Source organism: Cucurbita pepo, chromosome 18 (genome assembly GCF_057944985.1).
Source record: "Cucurbita pepo subsp. pepo isolate OVF chromosome 18, ASM5794498v1, whole genome shotgun sequence".
Lineage (NCBI taxonomy): Eukaryota > Viridiplantae > Streptophyta > Magnoliopsida > Cucurbitales > Cucurbitaceae > Cucurbita > Cucurbita pepo.
This window is the reverse complement of record NC_141815.1, coordinates 12,069,609-12,095,329: the sequence shown is the minus strand read 5'-3', so window position 1 is coordinate 12,095,329 and position 25,721 is coordinate 12,069,609. Positions and strand designations below refer to the sequence as shown.

The window sequence follows — 25,721 nt, the reverse complement described above, 5'->3', positions numbered from 1 at the left end:
TTTGATTTAATCCTGGCGGTCCAAAGTGAGGACTTTTGTAGAGGGGAGATTTGACTGAACACGTGGAGGATTCGGGTGAGAGATGACGAATACACCTTTGATGAGGGTGTATTGGTCAACACAGATCTGCGTCATTTACGTACAGCACGCTAATGCTTATCCCATTTGTCGGATTGCAAATAAACAAACCACCTTTCTTCCTTCTTCTTATCCCTACCTTTACTGATCACCACTGATGGGCAAAGCGCGGACCCGCACTTTGCGTCCTGCTTTGTCTTCACTTTCGTGATGATGTGGCTCCATGTCGTGGCCTCTTCACGTGCTTCCGTGGCGGCCACGCGCTCAATTTCATCATTTTTTTTTTTCTTTTTAAAAGAAAATAATCTGTAGTGGGCCGTTGGGTAATTTATCCATGAACCGATTTCAGCAGCTTTCGTGCAATCTCGGCCCATAGCTGAAATTCACAAACTACTTTTAAAACGATATTTAATATCTATTTAGTCTATAATTAAATTTGGTTCAAATTGTTTAAATCAAGATCAACGGTTAAATAAATTGGTGAATCTTTTGAAATAAGATCGATTGTTACAGAAATTTAACCTAATTCTTCGGTTATCTTTGCTACACAAAGAGGCGGCAAAGATTTTACTGCGCTTGGAATGTATGCACTCCCGTGACTCATTGTTCTGCTTTTCTACTCTGCGAGGGTTTCTCGCCATGGAATCTTCCGCTTCGTCGTTGCTCATGGCGCTTCTAAGTTTCTCGGCGACCTTCCTTCTAGTGGCTTACCGTTCCTTCTCCAAATCCGGTAATGCTTTTTCTCGAATCGCACTTCGATTTGAAATTTGCTCTTTGTGTTCTGTTCTGTTCCGAATTTAGATAAGGAAAATTTCAGTACGCATAGTTTAATCGATCATTTTGACCTGAAGCCTCGGAAATTAGACAATTTCGTGTTTTGTAATAATGCATTTGAGTCTCAGATGGCATTTGTAAGAGGAGTTGAATCGTCTACGTTATTGAATTATAAAAGAATGCTTTAAGCTTCTCTCGTATGCCTACTGTCATTTTGCAGGCTTCCATAATATTAGCCATCAAGGACCAGATGTTTACAGGCAGAAGAAGTTAATATGCTTTTAATTATTTAAAATCAGTTTGATACTTGATTTTACATTTTTAACATGGTTTGTAAAGCGTTTTTAACCATTTCAAAATTACTCAAAAACATGCTTTTAAGTTTTTTCTTTTTGATCATGAGATGTTTGAAGATTCTCTGATGTGTAGGATGAATTACTTGCCCGCCTAAGAAGCGCTGATGTTGACAACCGCTAAAAGAGTTAAGACACCGGCAATCTCCATGAACATGAGCCAAGCAACCCAAATCGAGGAAGTTGTGGATTACTTTCTTTCTCAACATTTAAATGTGTAATTAGGAACAAAGCATAATATCTTCAAGTTGAACTGACGGTGGTTTTGGAGAACAAAAGTTCGTCATGGTTATTTGTATCCATTTTGATGATGAGAAAAAACATTCTTACCTAAATTATTGAGATTCTTACCAACAATTGAATTTTGCTTCAAAATTTTATATTTAGAAGAAGATGTGATAATCAGATTCTATGATATAATCGTCACATGAATTAAATACAACGTTTGAGTGTAGTTTTAAGATCTTATCTAAAAAGTGTTCGTGTTCTAATCTAAATCATCGGCATCACATCATTTGCGATAGTTTTGAAACGTTTTTCTTTCTTGAGCTATCAATAACAATATCTTATAAAGTTAATTTTCAAAAAAAATACATGACTTTTTTGGCCCTCTATAACGATTGTTTGAAATATTCTCACTCACTTATTGTTTTGAGAGAGAAAAATTGGTTGCTGCACTTTTAAAACGTGGAAGGAAATGTACAACATAACTACGTAGCTTAAGTGTGTTGTGAAATGTGGCTAAGTGGAATCTATGAAGCAAGACTTTTTGGGCAACGACCCCTCTTCCACTTCGACCTTTTCAAGTCGACAAAAGAAAATAGTAACGAAAATACCCCATGATTGGCAACAAGAATTGAGGAAGGCCCACCTCCTCCAAGTGACTTGATTGACCACCGTCATCGCCAGACGTTGTCGACATGTCGACCAAATCCTCCCACTGTTCACTCCCACCACCAAACCATATGCAGACAAAATAAAAAGCTTGCTAGAAGCGGCTCCGGCCATACAAGTGGGGGTCGGAGCCTCCATTTTTGGACGGTGGCATTATTTTAAACCCTAAAATATCAGTGGTCACATAGATAATGCTCCCACACCTATTCTACACACTCTCTCTCTCTCTTCTTTTTTTCTTTTCTTTTCTTCACAAAAAAAAAAAAAAAAAAAAAAAAAAGAAGTCATTATGACTCTAATCTTTGGTGAGATATCATTTCAAAACCAGCATTTAATTTCATCCATTCAAATTTTAAATTTGTTTAATTATATCAATTTTTATTAAATTTGTAAACAAAACACGTGTGTACTTTTTTAAATATATACTTGATGAATGGATACATTTAGATAAAGATTAAAAATTTAGAGAGAAAATGTTAGGATTAAAAAAAATGATTTTATTTTTATGGACGGCGTCAGCTGTTCTCTCAATTTGTTCACATTTTCTATTGCGGCGCCTCCCTAGAGAACTTAGAAGACCGACTACTTCACAATAGAAAACTTATGATGTCTTTCACAATTTTGAAAAATCTATTTTCTCCCAACCTCGTCGTTTCTTAAAGTCTTTCATCTTCACATCCCGCACAAGGCTCAATTTTATTAATTAATATAAAGACCAATTATTTTGTTGATTAAAATCTTAATCCAGCTCATACTAAGCAAATGCAAAATAATTATTAATTTATAATTTATAATTAAGAAAAGCGAATGATAATAAAGATGTGGAGTGTGTTGGATAGAATGAAAAATAAAAAAGTAGGCACGTTTTAATTTTGATAATGGATTGGACAATACGTCAATTGGGCTCCCAAATTCACACGTGCTTTTTTTGTCTTACAACTCATCGTTTCCCAACCCTACAAATATTAGTCAATACCTTTCTCTTCTCAGACAGCAAAATTGAGTTCAAACTTGGGCGAAACCAAAAACCCCAACCACCATGCAACTCATCTACTTCGCCCTCTCCCTCTTCTTCCTTCTATCACTCTCTTCCACGGCCTTCTTCTGTCTCTATCTCTCCTTCTTTAAATTCTACTGCTTCTCCAAAAACCGCTTTTATTCCCCTCCTTCCTACCCTTTCATCGGCTGCTTGATCTCTTTTTACAAAAACCGGCGCCGCCTTCTAAGCTGGTACACCCACCTCCTTTCCCACTCTCCCACTCAGACCATTGTGGTGAATCGCCTTGGTTCGAGGCGGACCGTTGTCACCGCCAACCCCGCCAACGTCGAGCACATGCTCAAGACCAATTTTGTTAACTACCCTAAAGGGAAGCCGTTTACTGATATACTCGGCGATCTCCTCGGCTGTGGCATTTTCAATGTCGACGGCGATTTATGGTCCTCCCAACGCAAGCTTGCTAGCCATGAATTTTCCGCTAAGTCTGTTAGGGAATTCGTCGTTAAGACACTTGAAGATGAAGTTCATCTCCGTTTGATTCCGTTGCTCCATAACGCTGCTCGAACTAACGCCGTCCTCGATTTGCAAGATGTCTTGGGAAGACTCGCTTTTGACACCGTTTGTAAGGTTTTTGTCTCCCCTTAACCATACCCTTCATGCATGCTTACCATTATATTATAATATATTCCTAATTATATTTTTATTGTTTTGTTTTTAATATTTAGTCATGAATTATTTGTATTTATTTATTTATTTATTGTTCTTTACATTTATTATTCATTACATATATATTTTTTTTTTTTACAATTTATAAATAAAGAATTTTCACAATTATTTAGGTGGGTGGTTTTAACCAATATTCTCATGTATTTCAGGTGACAGTAGGTACAGATGAGCAGTGCTTGGACATGTCGCGCCCAGTGCCGGCAATAGTAAATTCATTAGACACGGCAACTGGGATCAGCGCAAGGAGGGCAGTAGCGCCACTTTTTGTCACGTGGAAGGTCAAGCGCATGCTCAACGTCGGCTCCGAAAAGAAGCTCAAAGAAGCGGTGGAAATGGTCCATGAATGGGTCTCCAACATCATTCGTAACAGAAACCTGAACAATAGTAATACGCTCGATCATAACCACACACACGGCGATTTGTTATCTCGCCTCTTGTCGGCCGGCCACAGCCAGGAAGTGGTTAGAGACATGGTCGTCAGCTTCATAATGGCCGGCCGTGACACTACCTCCGCCGCCATGACGTGGCTTTTCTGGTTGCTCACTAAGCACCCCAAAGTCGAACAGGCCATAGTGGACGAAGCCATTAAATTGTCCGGCGATTCCGAAACTGCGTCGTTGGGTTATGGTTACGAAGAATTGAAGGATATGAAGTATTTGAAGGCGTGTTTATGTGAGTCCATGCGGCTATACCCGCCGGTGGCTTGGGATTCGAAGCACGCAGCGGCGCCGGATATCCTGCCGGATGGAACTCCGGTGAGGAAAGGGGACAGAGTCACGTATTTTCCGTATGGAATGGGGCGGATGGAGGAGCTGTGGGGGAAGGACCGACTCGAATTCAAACCGGACCGGTGGTTCCAAAACGGGGAGTTGAAACCGGTGAGTCCGTTCAAGTTCCCGGTGTTTCAAGCCGGTCCAAGGATGTGCTTGGGAAAGGAAATGGCGTTCATTCAGATGAAATACGTGATGGCCACGGTTTTGAAGCGGTTTGAATTTAGACCGGCGAATGAAAATGCGCCGGTTTTTGTCCCCTTGTTGACAGCTCATATGGCTGGTGGACTGAAGGTTTATGTCGGGGAAAGGAAAGAACAAAAGTCAACCATCTAGTGAGGATCAAGTCATCTCAAAAGTATGAGATCTTTTTCAAAAAACAAAAAATAAAAGTTTTTAAGTGTCTAAAATAGACAATATTATATTAATGTAGATATATGTGGCAATTATTATCATTAAAACAATGTTTAAAAAGACTTAGGAAGTGGATTTGAATCAAATGCAAGTCATAATTCAAAAAGCATAATAAATCTTATACAAAATTAAGTATAAAAAGTCTCATAAAATGTTAAATAAATATATTGGGAGAACAATAATATCTTCAACTTTTAATATTAGGATCGCGATCATGTAACAATAGTGTTAGATATAATATAAAAGTCAACAACATCGATAAATTTAAAATATTACCGTGTTTGCTTTAGCCCATTATGTATCATTGTCAATTTTACTGTTTTAAAACGCGTTTATTTGAGAAAAATTTATACATTATAATAAAAAATGTTTCGTTCGTATCTACAACAAACCTGGAATCTCATAAACATGGCTTCCACCTGACAATTTTTATATAACAATGGTAAAAACTTTTAAAACTTGCTTTGCTTCTTCCTCAAACTTTAAGATATTAATCTTCTTCTTTTCTTAATACTATTTTTAAATGTGGCACACATTATTTCACCCTATATTAATATTATAGTATATTTTGCATTGTTTTTGAGTTGAAAGACATTTTTTAAAATTTTTAAAAAAGTTTAATGTTAATAGATATTTTTTTTGAATGATTTAAGATATTTTTAAAACTTTTATAGATATTTTTTAAATAAGATAATATTTATATCTATTTAAAATTAATTAGATTAAATATCATCGATGAGTTTTTTTTTTTTTTTTTTTTTTTTTTTTTTTTTAAGGCACTTTAAATTTTATTGGATAATTTATAGACAATTATTGAATATTTTGAGTATTTTTTAAAGAATAAGGAAAGTTGATGTTGTTTTTATTAATTTAGTTTTTTTTTTTTTTGAATTAATAAAGTAAAGGAGAAAAAGAAAATTAAAAACCCTAAACCTCTGGCCACACTCTATTTCTCTCTCGGTAAACAGCGGGAAAACCCCCCTCGTGAGTTCTACTAGCCGCGCTGCCCTTTCTCCTCTTGTTTTCTCAGCCGCAGCCCGGACACTCGGCGATTTTCCCTCACCACCGCGCGACAGCCACCCTCCGGCCGACAGAGACCCACGCGAACGGAGCTTCCAGTGTGTTGTAGCAGCTTTTCAGGCTGCTTTCCTCGACTCCACGATTTATCTCCTGCACTGCGGACTCACGACGCAAGCGCAACCTGAACGCTGACGATTCCCTTTCTTTTTTCCGGCGAAATCAGCGGCGCAGTCTTTTCCCGCCGCGACCCCCTGCACCCAACGGCCTCCCAAGCACGACAGCTTGATTGTAGGGAATTTTCACAGTGTTTGTGACGTTTTCCGGCGGCCCCGACGTGACTCACGCGTTTTCAACAGGTACAACGAGTTTTGCTTCCTTTCGACGAGGTTTGGCTGTAACCCATGCCCAATCAACTTTAGGTTTACTCAGTATAGTACATTGGTTTCGCTGTACTGAAATTATCTGCCATAATTCAATTCACGAACACTTTTTTCCCCTGGACGGAGTGAAATTGCAGAATTGTAAACGGATTTCAAATTCCTTGCTCTTTTTTTTTTAATTCTTTTTTTGCTGGAAAGCCTTCCAAACTCAGGGATTCCAAACAGGGGTAGGTCATCTGTCTCCGTAATGGAAACGGCACTATTTGAAATAAATCTCAAGAATCTTTTTCTCATATTTTGTTTTGTTATTTATAATCAAGTTGTATCTCCGTTGATGTGTTTTGTGATATGTACCAGTGTGCAAGGCCAGGGGATCTGATCTGATCTGATCACCGTTTTCACGTTCATGTATGGCTTCTTATAATCTTATCAGTTCTTATTGTTTATATCTTTAGTTTCAAGAAGTGAAAAGTAGTCTGAAACTTATTTATATTTGATAATTGAATTATTTCATATTATCGTGAGACATTGTTGAATGAGGGATCATTCTTTTGTGTTAAACAGAGCTCAATGGAGGCGGAGAAAGTGGTCCTTCCTACCACTGAAGCTGGTCTTGATCCACTTCATTATCTCAAATCAACAGACCCACCTCTCTGGCTTGCTCCAAGCCCTTCCCTGTCTAAAGTTGCCCGCCTTGCCTCACAGAACTTATTTGCTATGCTGAAACCTTTCAGTCCTAAATCTCCATTTGATCATCTCCTGGTTGATGGATTCGATGCCGAGCAGATATGGCAACAAATTGACCTCCAATCCCAACCTCTTTTGGCAAGTATTCGCCGGGATTTGAAGCGGTTTGAGAAGAATCCTGAAGTAATTTCGAATCTGAAGGTGTTGTTGGAAGATAAGAAGAATGTTACTCAAGAGATGGCTATAGGGTCGGGGGAAGGCAGCGATGAATTTGAAGAGGATATAAAGGAGTTAGATGACGAAGAAGACGAAGATGAGGAGGATGAGGATGAAGAAGAGGACAGTGACGATGAAGAAGATGGAGACACTGAGGATGGAGAGAAGGAAGTGAGTGACGATGAAGTTGAGGGAGAAGATGGTAGTGGTGGGATTGAGGATGGATTCTTGAAATTAAAAGAGCTAGAGGAGTTTATGGAGGAGGATGAGGGAAGAGAATATGGCTTACAGAAGAAGACAGATGGTAAGAAGGGAAAGAAACAAAGGAAGACAGAAGAAGAATCCGAGGACGATGAAGATGATGAAGATGATGAAGATGATGAGGTGAAGGCACATTACTTAAACAAACTGATCCTCTCCAGAATTTGTTTGTTTTGCTATTAATGAGGGTTTATTGCTTATGATATTATTACTTGCTGCAGAATTTGTTAATTTAAGATGCTTGTTTTGGTCAAATTTAAAGTTGGCTATTTTCTTCCCTTGTAGCTTGGGGAATTCGACCTTCATGGTGAGGAGGATGAAGATTCTAGCAAACTGGAAAAGGCAAGGTATGAGGGCTCATTTGTTCTTCTATATGCTTGTAAATGACGAACTCCTTAAAGTGATGAAAGTACTTGATTTCGTTTTGCATAGTTTCACACTCATGCTACGAGTCTAGTTGGACTTACGGTTACTACCAAATGCGATGGATGACTCTGATATTAGTTGAAGTTTGTGTGCATTTGTACTTAAAGCGACAGTAATTAGTAACTGATTTTAGAACATCTCGTCTATATGGTTATGGAAAAAAAAATCTTAGGCTGTCTGGAAGGAGCCGGTTGATGAGATTTCTTAGTTACATTATTGTCTGCCAATAGGATCCTTTCATTTTTCAGATTACACATTTTTGTCGTTTAGTTTTCCTTTTGTAGCAGACTGACCAACATCTCTACACTACACTACTGTAAAAATCTTTTCCTTGCATCAATGTCGTTATCGTTAATGTTTGATACCTCATGATCTCCTTGCAGGTGTAATTAAATGGTCTTTCAACATCTCTTTATTTGCCTACATTAAAAAACTCAGCATATTGAGTTTTCACTACATTTTTTTTTTTCAATGGACTTGTTAACTGAGAAAATCCTCAGAAACTGATCACGATCTTCAAGTTTTTCATGATAATTGTGATTTTTTAATAGTTTCAATAAGCTAAAGGATGATCTATTTTTACTTTAAAATATTAGCTTCCAATAGATGCGAATCTATTTTGTTTGCAGATACGAAGACTTTTTTGGTGCTAAAAAGAAGAATCATGGGAGAACAAAGTCTAAATTGACGAACGGATCAGAGTCTGAATTCTCAGATTCAGGTGATGAAGAGGAAGATGATGATGAAGCACATGCAGAACGGGTACATATCTTCCCCCACGACTTCAGCTGCATATTAAATTGATAGGCGCTCTTCTTCATGTGAATACTCATTCTAGTTTCCAATTTTGAGTTGCATATACAGAAGTCTGAAAATCTTTCAACTCATCAAAAACAACTTAAGAAGCTTCAATCTGAAATAGAGATGATGGAGAAAGCAAACTTGGAGCCAAAAACGTGGACCATGCAAGGAGAGGTAAAGTCATCCTTTTATTTGTTTTCTTACTTTATACAAGATAACGATTATTTTGAGCCACTTCAAGCTACAATTTCAATAATAGGTAACCGCTGCAAAAAGACCTAAGAATAGTGCTCTGGAAGTTGATCTAGATTTTGAGCACAATGTGAGACCACCGCCAGTAATCACAGAAGAAGTTACAGCAACGTTGGAAGAGATGATCAAGAAAAGGATCCTCGAGGTAACTTTTTCTATCCAAGGAAACTTCAATTCTTGTAATTCTCATCACTTATAAAGAAAGGGTGTCTGACTAAGTGGCAATAGCCCAATCAAACCATATTCTTTTAAAAAAGAAACGATTCATATTGATATGAAGAAAAATGGATACATGTTGAGCCAACAGAACAAGACGTGGAAGAGCTCGATTTACAGTGGCCGTACTCATCTGCTGAGAATATTTGACCAGCATTGTCTTATGCTTTACTTTCAGGGGCGTTTTGACGAAGTTCAGAAAGCACCTAAGCGACCTACTAAAGCACCCAGAGAAATCAAAGACTTGGTCAGTATTCTTTTATGAAAGTCTTTTGTATGTGCCTTTCACATTTATATATGTATATTCGCTTGTAGTGTTTTTCTTGCTCAAGTAGTAACATTTTCTTTTCTCTAAACAGGATGAGAATAAAAGCAAGAAAGGTCTTGGTGAACTATATGAGGTTTGTGTTTCTTCTAAAAATGATGCATCATTAAGCGCACTCCCTTGCTGCCATGCCCGTCTCTTCCTACCGGATGTCTCTCGTTTAATATGTTTCGATTTGAGGGGCCATTCTTCCAATTTTTTTTGCAGGAAGAGTATGTTGAAAAGACTAATTTGGCTACTGCCCCATCGACATTCACGGATGAAGCAAAGAATGAGGTACAGTTCATGAAGAGACACGAAGAGTTATAATTTAACAATTCTATTGGTATTTCTAGTATGATACTCTGATCAAACTATATTAAATTTGGATAGTTTGAAACATTTATAACCTTTCCTACTTCCTCCATAATTTCTTTTATTGATTTCCTTACCTTCACCTCAAATCAGGCGAGCATACTTTTCAAGAAACTTTGCTCCAAGCTGGATGCTCTTTCCCATTACCACTACGCACCGAAACCTGTATGTTTCTCATGAATTCTTTGAATTTTGGACTGTATTGACCATATATCTACCCCTTTACTCATCTACATGTCAATTCTTTACTTGTAAAGGTTATCGAGGATATGTCTATATCTGTGAATGTCCCTGCTCTTGCAATGGAAGAGGTAACTGCTCTTCTATCTCATATCCCCTTTGTACGTGTTTGTGTATTTGAGTGCATGAGCTGAAGTTAAATTCTGTTATGTGGTTAGGTTGCTCCCGTTGCTGTCTCGGATGCGGCGATGCTTGCTCCTGAGGAAGTTTTTTCAGGCAAAGGTGACATCAAAGAAGCAGCTGAACTTACACAATCCGACAGGAAGAGGAGGAGAGCCAGCAAGAAAAGGAAATATAAAGGTAAATGTGATAAGAATAGGTAGTAGGGCTCTTGAATCGTGTTGCCTACAGAGGAGTTTTCCCCATGTTTCTAATAATAATCTGCGAGTCTTACAGCTATGGTGGCCAAAAGAGACGCGAAGAAGGCAGCAAGCAATACTACAGTTCCAAAGCCCAATGAAGGTAATGATGTTTAGCATTTCAATGTCTTGTATTTATTTTCCACTATTGACTGACGCCCTAACTGCAACTATGCTCAAAATTTTAGGCCAATGAAGACTGTATTAGTTATTGAGTGGTTCTTAAAAGTCCTTTCCATTGACACGCTTCATGATCATCCTGAGAAGGAAAAACCGGAAGGGAATGGAATTGTCTACTTAATTTTGAGCAGCTGAGGATCAATTAGCTGAAGGATGGGGAGTTGTTCCTTATTTGTTTTCACTTGTGGCTTCCAAGGAAGGTATTATATTGGTAGAGGTTGAAAGAAGGCGATCCTCAGTGATAGGCGATTTTTATACACAGCCCTTTCCATCATAAGAGTTGCTATAGCCCCAAGTTACTTACTTGATTGAGTTTTTTACAGAGGAAACTTGAAAGAAATTTAAACTTTTCTAGGAAAATGACAATACAATGATATGATATGCCCCTTTTTGTGTACTCTACTTTGTAACCTCTCTCTCTCTCTCTCTCTATTATATGAAATTGTTTGGAGGTCAGTTTATGACATAAGATCTCTAACATTTCTTATAAGTGTTTTATAATCATGTCTCATGGGCTTGGATCAAAATTTAATACACAAAAGAATGCCTTCATGTCATCAAATTATCCAAGACCCGGGGTAATTTGCAAAAATTTCTAAATCGATCGATTTTACACGCAAGAACATTTAACTTCTTTAAGAAGACTAGATTAACCAAAATCAACCAATGACCACACGAACCAATTGATGAAAATCGAACACTATTATTTATTTATTTATTTTATTATTATTATTTTGTAGTTGTGAAACCTTTATAAAAAAATGAATAAAAAAAAAAAGTCAAGAACGTAGGAAAGTCTGTATTTTTTGTTAGTTGGGAAATAATAAATGAAGGAAGTTTGGAGAGAAGGCAGTGATGGAGTCAAAACCCCATCCCAGTAAGTATTGGCGGCGTCTTTCTCCCCATTATTCATATACAATTCTTTCTTTGGAAACTCGGTTATTCATTTATATATAATAATGATAACAATATCTCCAACAAATCAAACCAATTGAAGAATGAAATTATAATACAAACAATGAACAAAGAATTGTGTTTATATATACACCGTTACGCCATCATTATCTGAAACTCCTCAAAGCTAATCAAACCATCCCCATTCAAATCAAACTGACCGATCATCAACTTGCACTCTGCTGTGGACTTCGATTCCCCCAATTTTCTCAGCATTCTCTTCAAGCTCTTCGGAGTTATGAACCCGCAACCTTCGCAATCGTACAGACCAAACGCCTCTTTCAAATCCTTCAATTTCTCCTCCTCCCCCACGTCCAGAAGCCGTTCGAAATCGCCCGCGCACAGCAACCCATCGCCGTCCGAGTCGAGCGACTGCACCGCCATCTCCGCCTCCCCCAGCAGCAGCTCTCCGCCCATCAATCCGACCCGATTCCTCAGCTCCGACGGCGAGATCTTGCCGTCTCCATCTTCGTCGAAGTAACTCAACACACGACCGTACTGTGCCGAATTGTTGATTTCCATTTCGATTCGAGATTGGAAAACTTTCGGATTTTCTCGAGTTTGGATGTTTGGTCAATTCAGGCATGGATGACATATATTTATAGGCTTCGGCAAAATCTTCGAAGCAGCGACGAAGGAAAGGGGAAGTAAAAAACAAAACGTGTTTGTTTGTTTGTTTGTTTGTTTGTTTGTTTGTTTTTGGGGTCAAAATTAAAATGCGTAAAAAATGATGTGGAAATATCTATTGCGTGAATTATTCATTAAATAACGGTCAACTGCCACGTACATAACGCTTATTTTTCCCGCCCATATTAATAATTCATTAAAACGACGGCGCAAACCGCGTTTCGATTTGTTCTGGATCAGGCTTATCCTCCTCCGCGACTTGTCCAGATGATTCGAAATATATATAATATTATTTTTCTTATTTGAAAAATACAACGAAATTATTTTGGCCGACTCGATTTTGACGTAGCCATTATCCTTATTATTATTTTTTTAAATAGAATACTCATTTTTAATTGTTCTAATCAAAGTCGTTCTGCGTTGGCTTTTTAAAGGAAATAACATTAAACTTCTAGACTTATTTTGAACCATTTAGTGGGAAATGAGAATTGGAATTTTTTATTCCGTCAACTCCTTCTTGAAAAAAGTCATTGTATAATATTTCCAATGTGGTCAAAATTTTGGGGTTTTCTAAAGATCCTAAATAAATAAATATAATGTAACGCAGTTTCTTCGCTAATACAATATTTTTTAAAAAATTAATTGTCAAACAACCAATTTGGTCACTCTAATTTGGATTAATTTGAATTCAGTCTTTAAGATTTTTGAAGTGTTAAATCAATTCCATTAATTAATAATTAATTAAATCTGTAACTTTAACCGCTTCCAAAAATGGTTTTGATAGATAAAATATTTGAAGGTCATGCCATGCATCACACTCTTGTTCCTTTCAGTCAAATTCGATTGAATCTTGGAATCTGAATACACGCAAACCACGTGTCGGCTTGTCCGACGTCATAGATAACGTTTGTTGGAAGGGCCAGGCCCAACAACGGCCCAGTTAAGGCGAGGTAAAGTATTGGGCTTAGTTTGTTGAAAATAGTCCAACTACATTTGAGATATTGGATATTGAGCATAGCACAGATTATCGTTTCAATCCTCAAAAATAATTATGTGGTTAAAAATTTCTTCATTTTTCTTTTGGAGTTCCTTAATAGTTCATAAAAGAGAACTTGTCAACTTAAACATGGAATACTGAAATAGTAGATGATATATAACTTGAACATTTGAACACATCCAATAAGCCAGGCACCTACCACATAATTTCATAAATTGCAACATTATTTTACCCGAACCGTTGACATCAAACTAACTCTCAAGATCGTGTTAAAGTTGGCTTCATGGATCAACTTGTCAACTTAAAAGAAAAATAGATTCCCTATGAATTTTAGTATGGAACAAACCAAGCATCTCTCTCAGGAATCATATATGCTTTCTAATTGCTGGGACCAATGTTCATGAAGATACCAAGAATGGTTCTCCATGCTACAATAAATATTACTAAGTTTCTTCAAAACTTTCAGTAGCTGTTCACAGCATACCGTCATTCTGTTGCTACATCCTCTGAATCAGACAATATGCCACTCATTTCATCGAAGTATGGCCAACTCTTGCTTTTCTTTTCACTTTTGCTTTCCTGCTGTACAAAGAATGGATTTATAAATCAACTTTTTCTAACAGGATTGAGAATTGCAGGCAATTAAGCAGCTAGACGTATGACAGTGCAAAGCTTAAAATCTAACGTAGAAACAGAAAAACAAACCTCAAATTTCACAACCAGAGATGCCCACAGAGATTTGCACTGTCCTGGACTCCGATTTATGCCATCAGCCAACATACTCGTGGATATCTCTTCCCATAATGCCATTCGTCCCTTGGCCACTTGAAACCTGTCATGCAATTTCCCACGCAATTGAATAAGTTTCTTGATCTCCTCAGGTTTCCATTTATTGCGTTTCACAGGCTTCACGTCAGAATTTGATGTTTTCAGTGACTTGTCATCACTAACTTCTTCACCTTCGTTTGTAATCTCCAACGTATTTTTTGATTGTTGAACAGAACCTTCGTTATCCTTTGCCAATTCAGTAGCAGGAGAGGTTGGCGTGATAAATGGTCTCCAGAAATCCTCCAAACCCTCGTTATCAAAGGAATTCATCTCTGTCGAGTTCGAGGGAACGTAGTCCTCTTCAGGAAGTAGTCTTCCAGGTTCAATATAACCTGTACAAACAAAAAAGATTAGGAAAAGAGAAAAGGAAACGCTCATTTAAAACCACAACTGGATATACGACCATAACCCCATGCATTGCATGAGAAGGCTCGACGACAACAGAGACCTGTAAACTGCTAATCAAAACATTAAATTCAAAAGTTAAATGCTCGACTATTGCAATAAATCTGGAATCTAGACTATATTAATCATTAATGTCACATGTCAATAGAATTATATCTTTTTAGTATAATACATTCCATACAAGTCAGTGACCAGTCCTATACAATCCATTGGCTAATGACAAACAGCTTAAACCTTTCCATGCAACTTGATTTTTTTCTGAATCAAGTTGATCAACAAACAAAGAACATCTCAAAATTTCTGCCATGCTGATATCAAACTGTTACTTCAGATTACTTATTGGTACTATGTTTACAAATAGAGCTCTCCAATGAGAGAATTGGGGGAAAAGTAAAATTTACCCGAAGACTAGAACTCTGTCGAAGCATTTCAACTCAAGTTGCCCTAATACTCCTATTATTAATGCATAAAAATGTACAGACATGCCATTAAATTTGATCCAAAACTTCTTGAATTTTATTAGCTAACCTACAGAAGATATCCCTACATCACCCTTGACCTGGTATCTGGATTATGCCTGAAAACGAGGATTACAGGTTTCTAAATGCAGAGTGTTCCAGATATGCACAAACATGCAAGGAAAGATGTGGAAATACATGGGGGGAAAAACCTTGAGACTCCTGACTTGAGTTATCTTCAGAATGCAAATCGTCATTTCCATTTGGTTTTATGCTGTTTAAGTGGCTCTTAGTTGGTTGTCCATCAACAGCTTTTCTCAATGCTGGTATCCCAATTCCAGTGTTGGACTTGCCTGAAAGCCTTGTACCAAGCTCTTCAGTTAGAACTCCTCCAGGGTTCTCCACAGCCATGACTATGACTTCAGGCCTCTTACCACTGTATTTTCTAACCATCTTCCTCAGAAGCTCAGACACAGTTCTTTCCATGTGGGCTAGAGGACAATTTACGGGGCAGCTTGAAAGTGCTGCATGAGCGGCTTTATGAAGAGCATCTAAAAGCTTCCCCTTGTCGAGCCATAAACATCGAGTAGTGATCCTTAGTTTTCCTCTAATGCCAGTCTCATTTAAACCATCGACACTTTGGGGTCGCAAGATTTCCATACTGTAAACAGAGGAAACCAGAACATTACTAGATACATAGAAGGTTGTACCCACTTCACTAAAGGTGAAATTTGCAAGATCTACCTGACCACTATAATGCCATCTGTTGCAATCTTTAGTCTCTCATCAACGAAAAGCTCAGATGAGGATCCAAATGCTTTGTCACCATCACTATACTTCAACTGCCGCATAATAAAGACATGAACAAAAGTCAATGGTGTCCTTATAGTCAGGAAAATTATTAAGGTTATCGTACCTGTAAATTTTCCATCCCAAGAGAGGTGAAACCATTAGATAAAACTCTCCTGTTTCTTAGATGAGATACTCCAAGCATTTCTCCATTTTTTATAACCTTCATATCAGGATGTGCCAAGTTTAAAATTTTTACAAATAAATATTTCACGCACAGAAAAAGAGATTAGATATGCCCAGAAGTTCTCTCCGGCCACAGTCACCAAGAAGTTACTCACAGTTGTGTGACGAATTCCTGTCGACCGGCCCAGAAGTTCATGCTCCTTGAGGAATAAAAGCTCTCCATGAATGGGTAAAAAATGCTGGGGCTTAACAATTTGAAGTACTTCCTCCTTCAAACACAAAGAAGATACGAAGGAAGCAACAGGAATGAAGTTAAACGGGTGCTAAGAAGAAAATTACTTCAAGGCAAAAATAGAGGAAGCTTGGGATAGATGATCATGACATAGGCATTTCATGAAGGCTAATCGGTTAACAGCTCAAAGCAATACTTAATTAGTAATGAGGTTCCAAACATATCAGGTAAAACAAAAAATCTTCTGAACCAAAGAATCCTACAAGTCTAGGTTAACATCTGTAGGGCTAGGAGGTAGGGTGATCTATAGTTCAAAGCAAGAAAGGCTGAGATGATCATAAGTCCATAGTCTCAAGAGATTTAAAACTAACATATTCGATGCAATTATAATGGAAACTGAAACTTACTAATTCCCCACGATATCCATGACCAGATGTGTGCAGCAACTCATTCTTACCCATGATTATATTAGATCCAATCTCTGATATACGGTTTAACATTTTCATCACTCTAGATTCATTACCGGGAATAACCTGTGGCATGAGAAGAAGGAAAAGAACTATTAGATCACATTGCCAGAAAACATCAAATGGCATCTAATGTCAAAGCCATATGCGAATTCAGCAGTTCAAATGATGCTCAAATAGCCCGTCATAGCAGTGTATTACTCAAAAGAAAACGTTGGTGGAAATTTTTATATGATAAACAAATGACACCACAATAAATCATTGGTGAAATAATGATAAGAACCAAAAACATAGAATGAAGTTGAAGAAATCTACATGGAGAAGGATTGATCGCTTTTTAAGAGCTGTCTACCCACAATTAATCCCAAGACTCGCCTAATCCCCTAATCACCTTCTTCCAATAGTAAACAAACTAGCTATTTCAATTAGCTAATAATGCAGACGGAAAGATCAAGAGCACAAAATCAAAGGGAACAAAAGAACGTCACTCATGTGCTTTAGTTCCTCCCTTCTCAAATCAGGGTGTGATATTTCAAATTTTCAAACAATAAAAGTACAATAGTGCATTATAAGACATGTAAATCAAGATTACTTATACTTCTGTATTAAATAAACGTCATCAGAAAAATAAGCAAAGGCTACATCAATAGGTTAGAGAGAAGCAGCAGTTCCAAAAATCTTTGTAGATGCAGAAGAACTGATGAGATAATTTGCACGTGATGGGTTGAATATATTAGTTTATGACACAAAATCCAAATATAAGCTTGAAACACAAAGCTTATTCAATAATCGGTATTAAGCAAAGAAAAACTTGTTCTATTACCTTGGCCGAATACAAAATCATGTCTTCCTTGCTCAGTTTGAGAGAGTGACTACTTCCATAAGATGCAAGATTTAGGGCGGCACGAGGTTCTGCCTGAAACAGCAGCATGTACAATTATACAGCTAAATTGATGTGATTAAACTATTAGATCCACTAAACCATGCAAATCCTATTGGCATGTAGGCAAACTTACTTGTGAGCCAGTTGTGACAATCAATAAATCCTTTGGAGCATAGGCATCAATGTCCTCCACTTTTACCTTATCAGGTGTAGGATGAAAATTGTTAGATGAATAAATACACTTCAAAAATCAATAAAATATGTGGAAGAGTTAAGAATAACAGCCGAAAGCATGATGTCCATGCATGCCCATACATAATTTCATGTTCTTTTATTGTTTGTCCTCGGGTAACTAAACCAGCATTGCAATTCCAAGTCTAGTAAAATTCATGAAAAGTATTCCATACAGTAAGCATTAGCAAGACAACCATAGTAATGTATTGCAACACTTCTGAACATTAAGATGAAGCATAGCCATTATGAACATTAGCTGTTAGCTTAGACTCAGGAGTAACTCTTTAATCACATATTCATTAAACTTCGAAACTTGAAGCATTACAGTTGAATTTTTTTCTTTTTTTCTTTTTTTTTTTATAAAAAAAAACATCTTATAACAATGAGTATTATGCTTGAAACCCTTCATTTAAATAAGTAGCATTAATTAAGATAATCAAGAGCAAGGCAATTGAGCATACCAAAACAAAAACATGAGTTACAGAAAGATGCTCCAATGTCTGAATCCATAACAATAGAACGATAAAAAAAACAAGTCATATGCTATCAATTGCTTATTTCTTTTTAACCAGATTTCCCATATAATGGCAAGAACATCTTCACATTCTGTCCATTGTCAAACATCAATAAGAAACTATAGCTTTCCAGGGAAAAATTAAGTGTCGAATTCAACTTGAAAATAGAAAATATATTAGGGGAAAAATAAAATTTTAAAAAGATTACCAAGGTCGATGGATCAATCGGTGCCTTTCCATCTTTCCAGGCTGCATCCAGATATGTCCTTAAAGACATGCCAACAAATACCTAATAATCATGAATTAAAATTAGCAAAAGAAAACGTAAATGCTACCATGAGTAGTAATTTGGTTAAGTATTGAAAAGTATAAGAGAATGAAGGAATCTAACTATGAAGATCTCACCAACTTTCGACCCGTTAAATCAGCGGCTGCTTTCACACTTCCAAGGCGGTGTATATTTGAAGCAAACTGAGTTGTAATGACCCTTCCTTTAGCTGCAGAGATACGTCTTAAAAGTGCATCTGCCACCACAGACTCACTAATAGTCCTTCCAGGAGATAGTACATTTGTTGAGTCACTCATCATCTGAAAAATATTTCACACACATTGATGCAATTCATACATCAACAAAATTGTTTATTATCATGCACAAAAAAGAAGAAGTAGAAGAAGAAGAGTAATTCACATAAATTTACAAAATTTCACATTTTGTCCATGTTCATTGCATGCTATGTAACAAGTTAATTCCTGCTAACTACAACTAGTTTCAAAAAAGATAAGGCCCATTTCTCCTAGCCATAAATAACATGGTAGTTGGCTTTGAAATTAGCTGAAGTCATAAAAAGATGCCTAAATCAAAAGTTTTAGCAAACATCAGAGATTTAGATTTCATCACAATTGATATACTAGATGGGAACGAGGATTGGCTTACAAGAGTCACTCCTTCTTTTGATAGTTGTTCCAAAGTTTCTCGATCGAAGACTTTACCATCCAATGGTGATTCATCAATCTGCAAGACGACGACCCCTCCAGTAGTCGTAAGAAAAACAAACAATAACAAGATAGTGCGTCAAACAATATTACCTTCCAGTCTCCAGTATGAAAAATTGTACCATCTGCACATCGAAGAACTAAGCCACAACAATCGGGAATGGAATGGGTAACCCTAATTGGCTCTATTTCAAATGGCCCAGCTGTGAATCTCCTTTTCATCTTAAACACCTTAAGTCGAGAAGGAATAAAAATCCCATTTTCCTTCAGACGCTTTTTTATAAGCTGTCAAGGAAGAAGAGTGTTGCCTATTAAGTCCACAAATGACAAGCAAGCACCACATTGATGATAAACTAAAGATGAAGCAAGCACCAAATGATAAAAATTTGCAATCTGGTGAAGTAGTGATATACCTCCACTGTAAAGGATGAAGCGAATATTGGTGTATGGGAATCCAAAGCTGGAATTACCTGTTTAGAAGAACTTAAGCATGTGAAAAAACAAAGAAATAATAGCAAAGAGAAAGTTAAGAATAATATTCTCACAGAAGAGCATGTATAACTTAAAAGTTCAAATTGTACAATTTTTAGCGTATTGGTCCCTATGCTTCCATTTATTTCATTTTAGTCCTTTACTTCCATAATAATGTGCTATACAGATGCCAAACATAAGAAAAACCGAAGAAATTAGAAGTATCTGATATTTGGGGGGAAACATAGTATCTCTAAGGAATTAGAAAGAAACTTTACCCAAGGCAACGCACCAATGTGATCTTCGTGGCCATGTGTAATAACAACAGCTTCAATTTTGTGACTCCATCTTCTAATAAATGTGGTATCAGGTATAATTTTCTGGACACCAAGCTCGTCATGGCTGTAAATAGATTACACAAATTCAGACACTACGCCACAGTGAAAGAAACCATGGCTAGCGGACTCAAATAAGAAAATCTGGATTAAGATGTAAAATTATATCTACTGGAAAATTTAATCCAATGCTTGAATAGCACAACTTATGGTTGTTAGAACTTCATACAGATGGAAAAGCCTTGAATATAAACTTACTCAGGAAACATAACGCCAGCATCAATCAGAATGTAGCGGTCATAGTTCCCAACAAGCATACAATTCATGCCAATTTCACCAAGACCACCTATTGGAAGAACCCGGAGAGGTGGACCATCTGAACCTTCGTAAAACTGTTCCATCTTGCGTTGAACAGAGTCTTCCATGCTTCTCTTAGCACCTTCCAATCTTCCTGGTCTTTTGCGGTGCTCTTTAGAGACATTTTTGCCTGAAGAGATGCAACATTAAAATAGCAGTTCACAGTTACCGGAAGGGACAAAAAAATTAGATAGCTAATTGAATGGAAGAGAGTTCCTATAAGTTTCAAGATTGTTGACTTTGACAACAGTCACGGGAGAAAGAGAGAGACTGCTAACAATCTAGTTAAGAATATCGGCCTGGTTAGGTCCTATCCAGTTCGCTCTTGTTCTCCCAATAACAATCACTTTGTTCCTCGTAAACAAAGTAAGACATCCGTTGACCCATTTACAACATGGGGCTATATGCATCTAATTACAGAACATAACTCTTCTCGACAACTGAAAACGGAACCAAAATTGGCATGATTGTTCGATCTAGCCTAGGACATCAACACAAAATACATTCTTCCATTCATATTGCAACAGACCCATAAAATGAATATCATACTTTCAATTGGAGCTTCATTTGCATGTTCCAATGCTATCTACGTTACTGGAATAACTTAAATGCTGTAAAGTCCATTCCACATCAGCAAACCAGCTAGCTTGTTTCAAAATGCAGTATAAAGAAACACGGACGATATCTTTAAGCTTAAGCCGAAAACTTGCCAAAACTTCGCGGTTAGTTCTATAACCTAAAACAAGACTATCTTCAAACTTCTCTTCTCCAACCTTCTCGTGGACAAGAGCTTGGCATCTAACACTAGTATTTGTAGTTTAATCTAAAAATTTTAAAAAAAGAAAAAACGTACCTAAAACTGTAGGAGACCCCCTGCAACAATAAATAGTACGAACTGTTTGATGAGGGCGTGACAGCGGGCTGCAGGGGCATAGTGAAAGCGCGCCAAATGATGCCATCCTCTGCTTGTAGGGAGCTGAATGTGGCGAACTGAGGACGGAAGAACCGCCCAAAAATTCTAATTGCATATGCTGGTTCAGTTCCAGAGTGAATGTGAAATGGTAGCTTGCGGGAAGAGCCTGTGTATGGCGGAGGGTTCAGAAGCAGCTGAGCTTTGAAGCGGGAAATGGAGGGGGGGAAAGATAGCGGGCCAAGGATTTTTTTTCGAGCTTCAGAAATATCGTGCTTATCATTTTCGGATAGGGGACGAATTCACACGAGCGGTGAAAATTTTAGCACGTGCGCTTCCTAGTATTTGGTTTTTGTCATTTTTATTTATTTTTTCTCTATATTTCGTTACTTTTATTCACTATTTTTAAAGTAAAAAACATTAATATTGGATGGATGATGACTGGTGAATCTTTGATATATATTAATATTTTTTTAAATAATTAAAAAATATCTAAACAGTTAAAATCAACATAAAAATAGATGGTTGAGTTGTGAAGTTTCACTGAGCCATTTAGATAATTGACTTAACCATCATACTAATTGATTAGCTAAGTTTTCCTATTGGAGTGTGGTAAATTTATAACATTCTTTCAAATATATACAACTTGTAATGGGGATCATACAAATTTTAGAGGCAAAGGACAAATATTTATTTTAATTTATGTTTAAAAAAACAGATTTTTCGTCGATAAAAGGGCCTCCCTCATGCAGCACAGAATTCATGAGTCACAAATTGTAAGTTGTTCATATCTGCTGCTCTTTTGTGAAGCGCCAGCGGCTCCTCTGCCACCGTTTCAGCAAAAGGCTCATCACAAGCTTCCCGCTTCATCCCCATCCACTCCTTTCTCTTTCACCGCTCTTTCAATTCGGTACGCAAAATCGCCTCCTCGGATTGATTAAACCATCAAATTTCATCGTCGTGCCCTTACCAAGATACGATGACCACTAGATTGAACAAAGTTGTTTTAGCTTATAGCGGCGGGTTGGACACGTCTGTTATCGTGCCGTGGCTGAGGTGGGTGGCCATGTTCAAGCTCTTTGTCTGAACAATCATTTTTTGTACCTCTTACTCGTTTGTTTGACATCCATTTTGTGTTGTTTTTCCCTGCAGAGAGAAGTACGGGTGTGAGGTTGTTTGCTTCACTGCTGATGTTGGGCAAGTACGCATGGCGATACATTGGGTTATGTTTGGGTCCATTTTGTTGGCTTATTAGGAATGTGAAATATGCAGGGAGTGATGGAATTGGATGGTTTGGAAGCGAAGGCCAAAGCAAGCGGAGCCTCTCAACTTGTTGTGAAAGACCTGAGGGATGAATTTGTCGAAGACTACGTGTTCCCATGCTTGCGAGCTGGTGCCATTTATGAGAGGAAATACTTGCTTGGCACTTCCATGGCTCGCCCTGTCATCGCCAAGGTTAGATCTTTCTTGATCTCCTCTGCCGGAGGCTACTTAGTTGTACGGAAATTCTTAGTCCTTAGCTAACAAATATTATTCGCTTTGCCCGGTTACGTATCGCCTTCAACCTCACGGTTTTAAAGCATGTCTATTAGGGAGAGGTTTCCAGATCCTTATAGAGAATGTTTCGTTCCCCTCTCCAACTAACGTGGGATCTCACAATCTACCTTCTTTGGAGGGCTCGGTGTCCTTGCTGACACACCACCCATATCTAGCTCTAATACTATGCCCTTACTGACACGCCACCCATATCTAGTCATTAGTCTCACAATTTTTTAACACAGCTGTTAGGGAGAGGTTTGCACACTCTTATAAAAAAGGGTCCCTGTTCGATTACATGACTTTGAGTTAGTAACAGAGGTTATGGGGGTGGTTTTGCAGGCCATGGTGGATGTTGCCAAAGAAGTTGGAGCTGATGCTGTTGCTCATGGTTGCACAGGGAAAGGGAATGATCAGGTCTGCCTGATTGCCATAGTTTTTGATTTTCTATCAATATTCTTGAAGGAGAATCTCATGTTTTTTTTGCTTACTCCGTGCAGGTACGGTTTGAACTCACATTCTTTGCTCTGAACCCCAAACTACGTGTTATAGCTCCCTGGAGAGAATGGGACATTACTGGAAGAGAAGATGCCATTGAATATGCCAAGAGGCATAACGTGCCCGTCCCCGTCACGAAGAAATTGATATACAGTCGAGACCGGAATATTTGGCACCTTAGTCATGAGGTAATTGTCATGGCAGCCGGTTGGTTAAACTGGTTGAAAGTATATTGTTTCATGCTATACAGATTGAATTTGGCTGTCATTTAGATGTTGCATTTGTTGTATGAATGTCATCATTTTCTCTTTGGCTTGATCAGTTAAGGATCACGAACCTCCTAATGGTATGATATTGTCCCCTTCAAGAATAATCTCTTGTGGCTTTGCTTTTGGTTTCCCCAAAAGACTTCATATTAGTGGAGATAGTATTTCTTACCGATAAACTCATGATCTTCCCCTTAGGTCTATGGAGCCCTCGAACAACCTCCCCTTAATCGAGGCTCAACTCCTTCTAAGGAGTCATCGAACAATGTACCTCATTTGTTCGATTTGAGTCACTTTTTTACTATAGGCTCATAACTTCTTTGTTCGACACTCGAGTATCTATTGACATGGCTAAGTTAGGAATCACGAACTTCCACACTGGTGTGATATTGTCCACTATGAACATAAGCTCTCGTGGTTTTGCTTTTGGTTTCTCGAAAATGTCTCGTATCAATAGAGATAGTATTTTTTACTTATAAACTCATGATCTTTCCAATATGGTGAACAATGGTAGTCAGCCTTGACCGGGATTGTTTGGTTTGAGACATGTGGCTTGTATTCATTTATATATAATATGTGATTGAAGGGTGACGTTTTGGAAGATCCTGCTAATGAGCCAAAGAAGGACGTGTTCATGATGTCCGTTGATCCCGAGGATGCTCCGAACCAACCCGAGTAAATTTTCTCCGTTCTTCTTAATTCAACTCCTCTGCATTTCTGCAACTGAACTTAATTTTGTTTGTTGTTGTTCATGGCAGATATGTCGAGATTGGTTTTGTCTCAGGACTTCCTGTTGCTGTCAATGGAAAAAAGCTGTCACCAGCTTCCCTTCTTGACCACCTCAACGAGATTGGCGGGAAACACGGCATCGGCCGAGTCGACATGGTCGAAAACCGCCTCGTCGGCATGAAGAGCCGAGGTGTGTACGAAACACCAGGAGGAACCATCCTATTCACAGCTGCGCGTGAGCTTGAGTCCTTAACACTCGACCGTGGATGGATTCATGGAGAAAATAACCGCAACAACAAGTGGAAGGGTCAGGCTCAAGCTGTACAAAGGTTCGGTGACCGTGGCTGGGCTGAAAAGCCCGAACAGCCTGTACAGGCAAGACATATCCTCGTTTGAGAACGGGGATGTCTACAACCAGGCTGATGCTGCTGGGTTCATTCATCTCTGTTAGACGAACACGACTCTCCACAATGGTATGATATTGTCCACTTTGAGCATAAGCTCTCATGGCTTTGCTTTGGGCTTCCCAAAAGGCCTCATACCAATGGAGTTAGCATTCCTCACTTATAAACCCATGATCATTCCCTAAATTAGTCGATGTGGGACTTCCATCATCCAACACCTCCCCTCGAACAAAGTGCGCCTCCCCTTAATCGAGGCTCGACTCCTTTGGAGTCTTAGTCATTTTTGACTGCCTTCGAGGAGGGGCTTGACTCCTTTTCTTTAGGAGTTCTTTGTTCGATATTTGAGGATTTGAGGATTTACCAATTTATTGGCACGACTAAGTTTAGGGCATGGCTCTGATACCATGTTAGACGAACACGACTCTCCACAATGGTATGATATTGTCCACTTTGAGCATAAGCTCTCATGGCTTTGCTTTGGGCTTCCCAAAAGGCCTCATACCAATGGAGTTAGCATTCCTCACTTATAAACCCATGATCATTCCCTAAATTAGTCGATGTGGGACTTCCATCATCCAACAATCTCTACGGCCTCCCAACCAGGGTCCGAGCAATGCTTGAACATGGAATCTAAAAAAAGCAAATGATTTGGTGCAAGTCTGAATAAAAAGGAATGAGGGACGTGGGCGAATATGCATGCCTATTTAGATTTGTGATATTTCCTAAAATCAAAATGATAGATTTGCGTTCATAGCTCACCTTTTTCTCTAGAGACCCATGAAATATGTAAAATGACGTTTTTCCTCTCTTAACAAAAAACGATTTATGTACGAACTTTCATGTCAATATTCATTGCATTTGGTCATAAAAATTAAAGATGTCCAATGAGTCGGGTAGAGACACAAAGTCTCCCTCATCTCCATT

At 38.0% G+C, this 25,721-nt stretch overlaps 5 protein-coding genes and 1 long non-coding RNA gene across 12 annotated transcripts; 4 read left to right on the top strand and 2 right to left on the bottom strand.

Annotated features, from left to right (window-relative positions):
- Window positions 1-533: 533 nt before the first annotated feature.
- Window positions 534-1,540, top strand: LOC111780342 (uncharacterized). 2 transcript variants are annotated; one of them, XR_002812833.2, is made up of 3 exons: window positions 550-808; window positions 1,073-1,112; window positions 1,282-1,540. It is a non-coding gene; the product is annotated as an uncharacterized LOC111780342 (long non-coding RNA). The 2 variants fall into 2 exon arrangements; XR_002812832.2 differs by having other exon boundaries at window positions 534-1,112.
- A 1,561-nt stretch (window positions 1,541-3,101) lies between these two features.
- LOC111780340 (cytochrome P450 94B3-like) lies at window positions 3,102-5,131 on the top strand. Its single transcript, XM_023660714.2, has 2 exons — window positions 3,102-3,723; window positions 3,972-5,131. The coding sequence occupies exons 1-2, from the start codon at window positions 3,139-3,141 to the stop codon at window positions 4,926-4,928; spliced, it is 1,542 nt and encodes a 513-aa protein (XP_023516482.2). The 5' UTR covers window positions 3,102-3,138; the 3' UTR covers window positions 4,929-5,131.
- Window positions 5,132-5,937: 806 nt separating this feature from the next.
- On the top strand, window positions 5,938-11,120 carry LOC111780339 (U3 small nucleolar ribonucleoprotein). 3 transcript variants are annotated; one of them, XM_087119542.1, is made up of 15 exons: window positions 5,938-6,382; window positions 6,764-6,814; window positions 6,971-7,683; window positions 7,855-7,917; window positions 8,626-8,758; window positions 8,861-8,971; window positions 9,057-9,194; window positions 9,444-9,512; window positions 9,625-9,666; window positions 9,798-9,866; window positions 10,038-10,109; window positions 10,202-10,255; window positions 10,343-10,484; window positions 10,581-10,646; window positions 10,732-11,120. In XM_087119542.1, exons 3-15 carry the CDS (start codon window positions 6,977-6,979, stop codon window positions 10,737-10,739), a joined length of 1,674 nt encoding a protein of 557 aa, XP_086975668.1. In that variant the 5' UTR covers window positions 5,938-6,382; window positions 6,764-6,814; window positions 6,971-6,976; the 3' UTR covers window positions 10,740-11,120. The 3 variants fall into 3 exon arrangements, with proteins under 3 accessions (XP_086975668.1, XP_086975667.1, XP_023516481.2); XM_023660713.2 differs by having other exon boundaries at window positions 5,940-6,382; window positions 6,971-7,693; window positions 7,856-7,917; XM_087119541.1 differs by lacking the exon at window positions 6,764-6,814 and having other exon boundaries at window positions 5,939-6,382; window positions 6,971-7,693; window positions 7,856-7,917.
- A 578-nt stretch (window positions 11,121-11,698) lies between these two features.
- On the bottom strand, window positions 11,699-12,301 carry LOC111780337 (putative calcium-binding protein CML19). Its single transcript, XM_023660710.2, has one exon. It carries the CDS (start codon window positions 12,197-12,199, stop codon window positions 11,774-11,776), a length of 426 nt encoding a protein of 141 aa, XP_023516478.2. The 5' UTR covers window positions 12,200-12,301; the 3' UTR covers window positions 11,699-11,773.
- A 1,132-nt stretch (window positions 12,302-13,433) lies between these two features.
- Window positions 13,434-21,623, bottom strand: LOC111780336 (ribonuclease J). 4 transcript variants are annotated; one of them, XM_087119729.1, is made up of 17 exons: window positions 21,308-21,622; window positions 20,356-20,584; window positions 20,041-20,164; window positions 19,705-19,761; window positions 19,385-19,576; window positions 19,233-19,310; window positions 18,704-18,886; window positions 18,507-18,587; window positions 17,683-17,748; window positions 17,490-17,582; window positions 16,607-16,732; window positions 16,123-16,236; window positions 15,909-16,004; window positions 15,737-15,834; window positions 15,205-15,653; window positions 14,007-14,461; window positions 13,434-13,880 (listed from the first exon to the last, which is right to left on the bottom strand). In XM_087119729.1, exons 1-17 carry the CDS (start codon window positions 21,480-21,482, stop codon window positions 13,788-13,790), a joined length of 2,709 nt encoding a protein of 902 aa, XP_086975855.1. In that variant the 5' UTR covers window positions 21,483-21,622; the 3' UTR covers window positions 13,434-13,787. The 4 variants fall into 4 exon arrangements, with proteins under 4 accessions (XP_086975855.1, XP_086975854.1, XP_086975856.1 ...); XM_087119728.1 differs by having other exon boundaries at window positions 13,434-13,883; window positions 21,308-21,621; XM_087119730.1 differs by lacking the exon at window positions 21,308-21,622 and having other exon boundaries at window positions 13,434-13,883; window positions 20,055-20,164; window positions 20,356-20,527.
- A 517-nt stretch (window positions 21,624-22,140) lies between these two features.
- LOC111780428 (argininosuccinate synthase, chloroplastic) lies at window positions 22,141-24,833 on the top strand. The gene is made up of 7 exons (XM_023660831.2): window positions 22,141-22,420; window positions 22,517-22,565; window positions 22,637-22,819; window positions 23,243-23,317; window positions 23,401-23,586; window positions 24,251-24,339; window positions 24,423-24,833. The coding sequence occupies exons 1-7, from the start codon at window positions 22,344-22,346 to the stop codon at window positions 24,787-24,789; spliced, it is 1,026 nt and encodes a 341-aa protein (XP_023516599.2). The 5' UTR covers window positions 22,141-22,343; the 3' UTR covers window positions 24,790-24,833.
- The last annotated feature ends 888 nt before the right edge of the window (window positions 24,834-25,721 follow it).

Excerpts from the sequence above, each read along its gene's own strand:
- LOC111780340 (XM_023660714.2), top strand. The coding sequence starts at position 3,139 with ATGCAACTCATCTACTTCGCCCTCTCCCTCTTCTTCCTTCTATCACTC. Across the intron at positions 3,724-3,971 it reads CTTTTGACACCGTTTGTAAG|GTGACAGTAGGTACAGATGA; the intron begins GTTTTTGTCTCC and ends CATGTATTTCAG.
- LOC111780339 (XM_087119541.1), top strand. The coding sequence starts at position 6,977 with ATGGAGGCGGAGAAAGTGGTCCTTCCTACCACTGAAGCTGGTCTTGAT. Across the intron at positions 10,110-10,201 it reads ACCACTACGCACCGAAACCT|GTTATCGAGGATATGTCTAT; the intron begins GTATGTTTCTCA and ends TTACTTGTAAAG. Across the intron at positions 10,485-10,580 it reads CAAGAAAAGGAAATATAAAG|CTATGGTGGCCAAAAGAGAC; the intron begins GTAAATGTGATA and ends CGAGTCTTACAG.
- LOC111780337 (XM_023660710.2), bottom strand. The coding sequence starts at position 12,199 with ATGGAAATCAACAATTCGGCACAGTACGGTCGTGTGTTGAGTTACTTC.
- LOC111780336 (XM_087119728.1), bottom strand. The coding sequence starts at position 21,482 with ATGCAATTAGAATTTTTGGGCGGTTCTTCCGTCCTCAGTTCGCCACAT. Across the intron at positions 19,577-19,704 it reads CTTCATCCTTTACAGTGGAG|CTTATAAAAAAGCGTCTGAA; the intron begins GTATATCACTAC and ends CTTCCTTGACAG. Across the intron at positions 19,311-19,384 it reads TTCATACTGGAGACTGGAAG|ATTGATGAATCACCATTGGA; the intron begins GTAATATTGTTT and ends GTCGTCTTGCAG.
- LOC111780428 (XM_023660831.2), top strand. The coding sequence starts at position 22,344 with ATGACCACTAGATTGAACAAAGTTGTTTTAGCTTATAGCGGCGGGTTG. Across the intron at positions 22,820-23,242 it reads CTCGCCCTGTCATCGCCAAG|GCCATGGTGGATGTTGCCAA; the intron begins GTTAGATCTTTC and ends GTGGTTTTGCAG. Across the intron at positions 23,587-24,250 it reads TTTGGCACCTTAGTCATGAG|GGTGACGTTTTGGAAGATCC; the intron begins GTAATTGTCATG and ends ATGTGATTGAAG.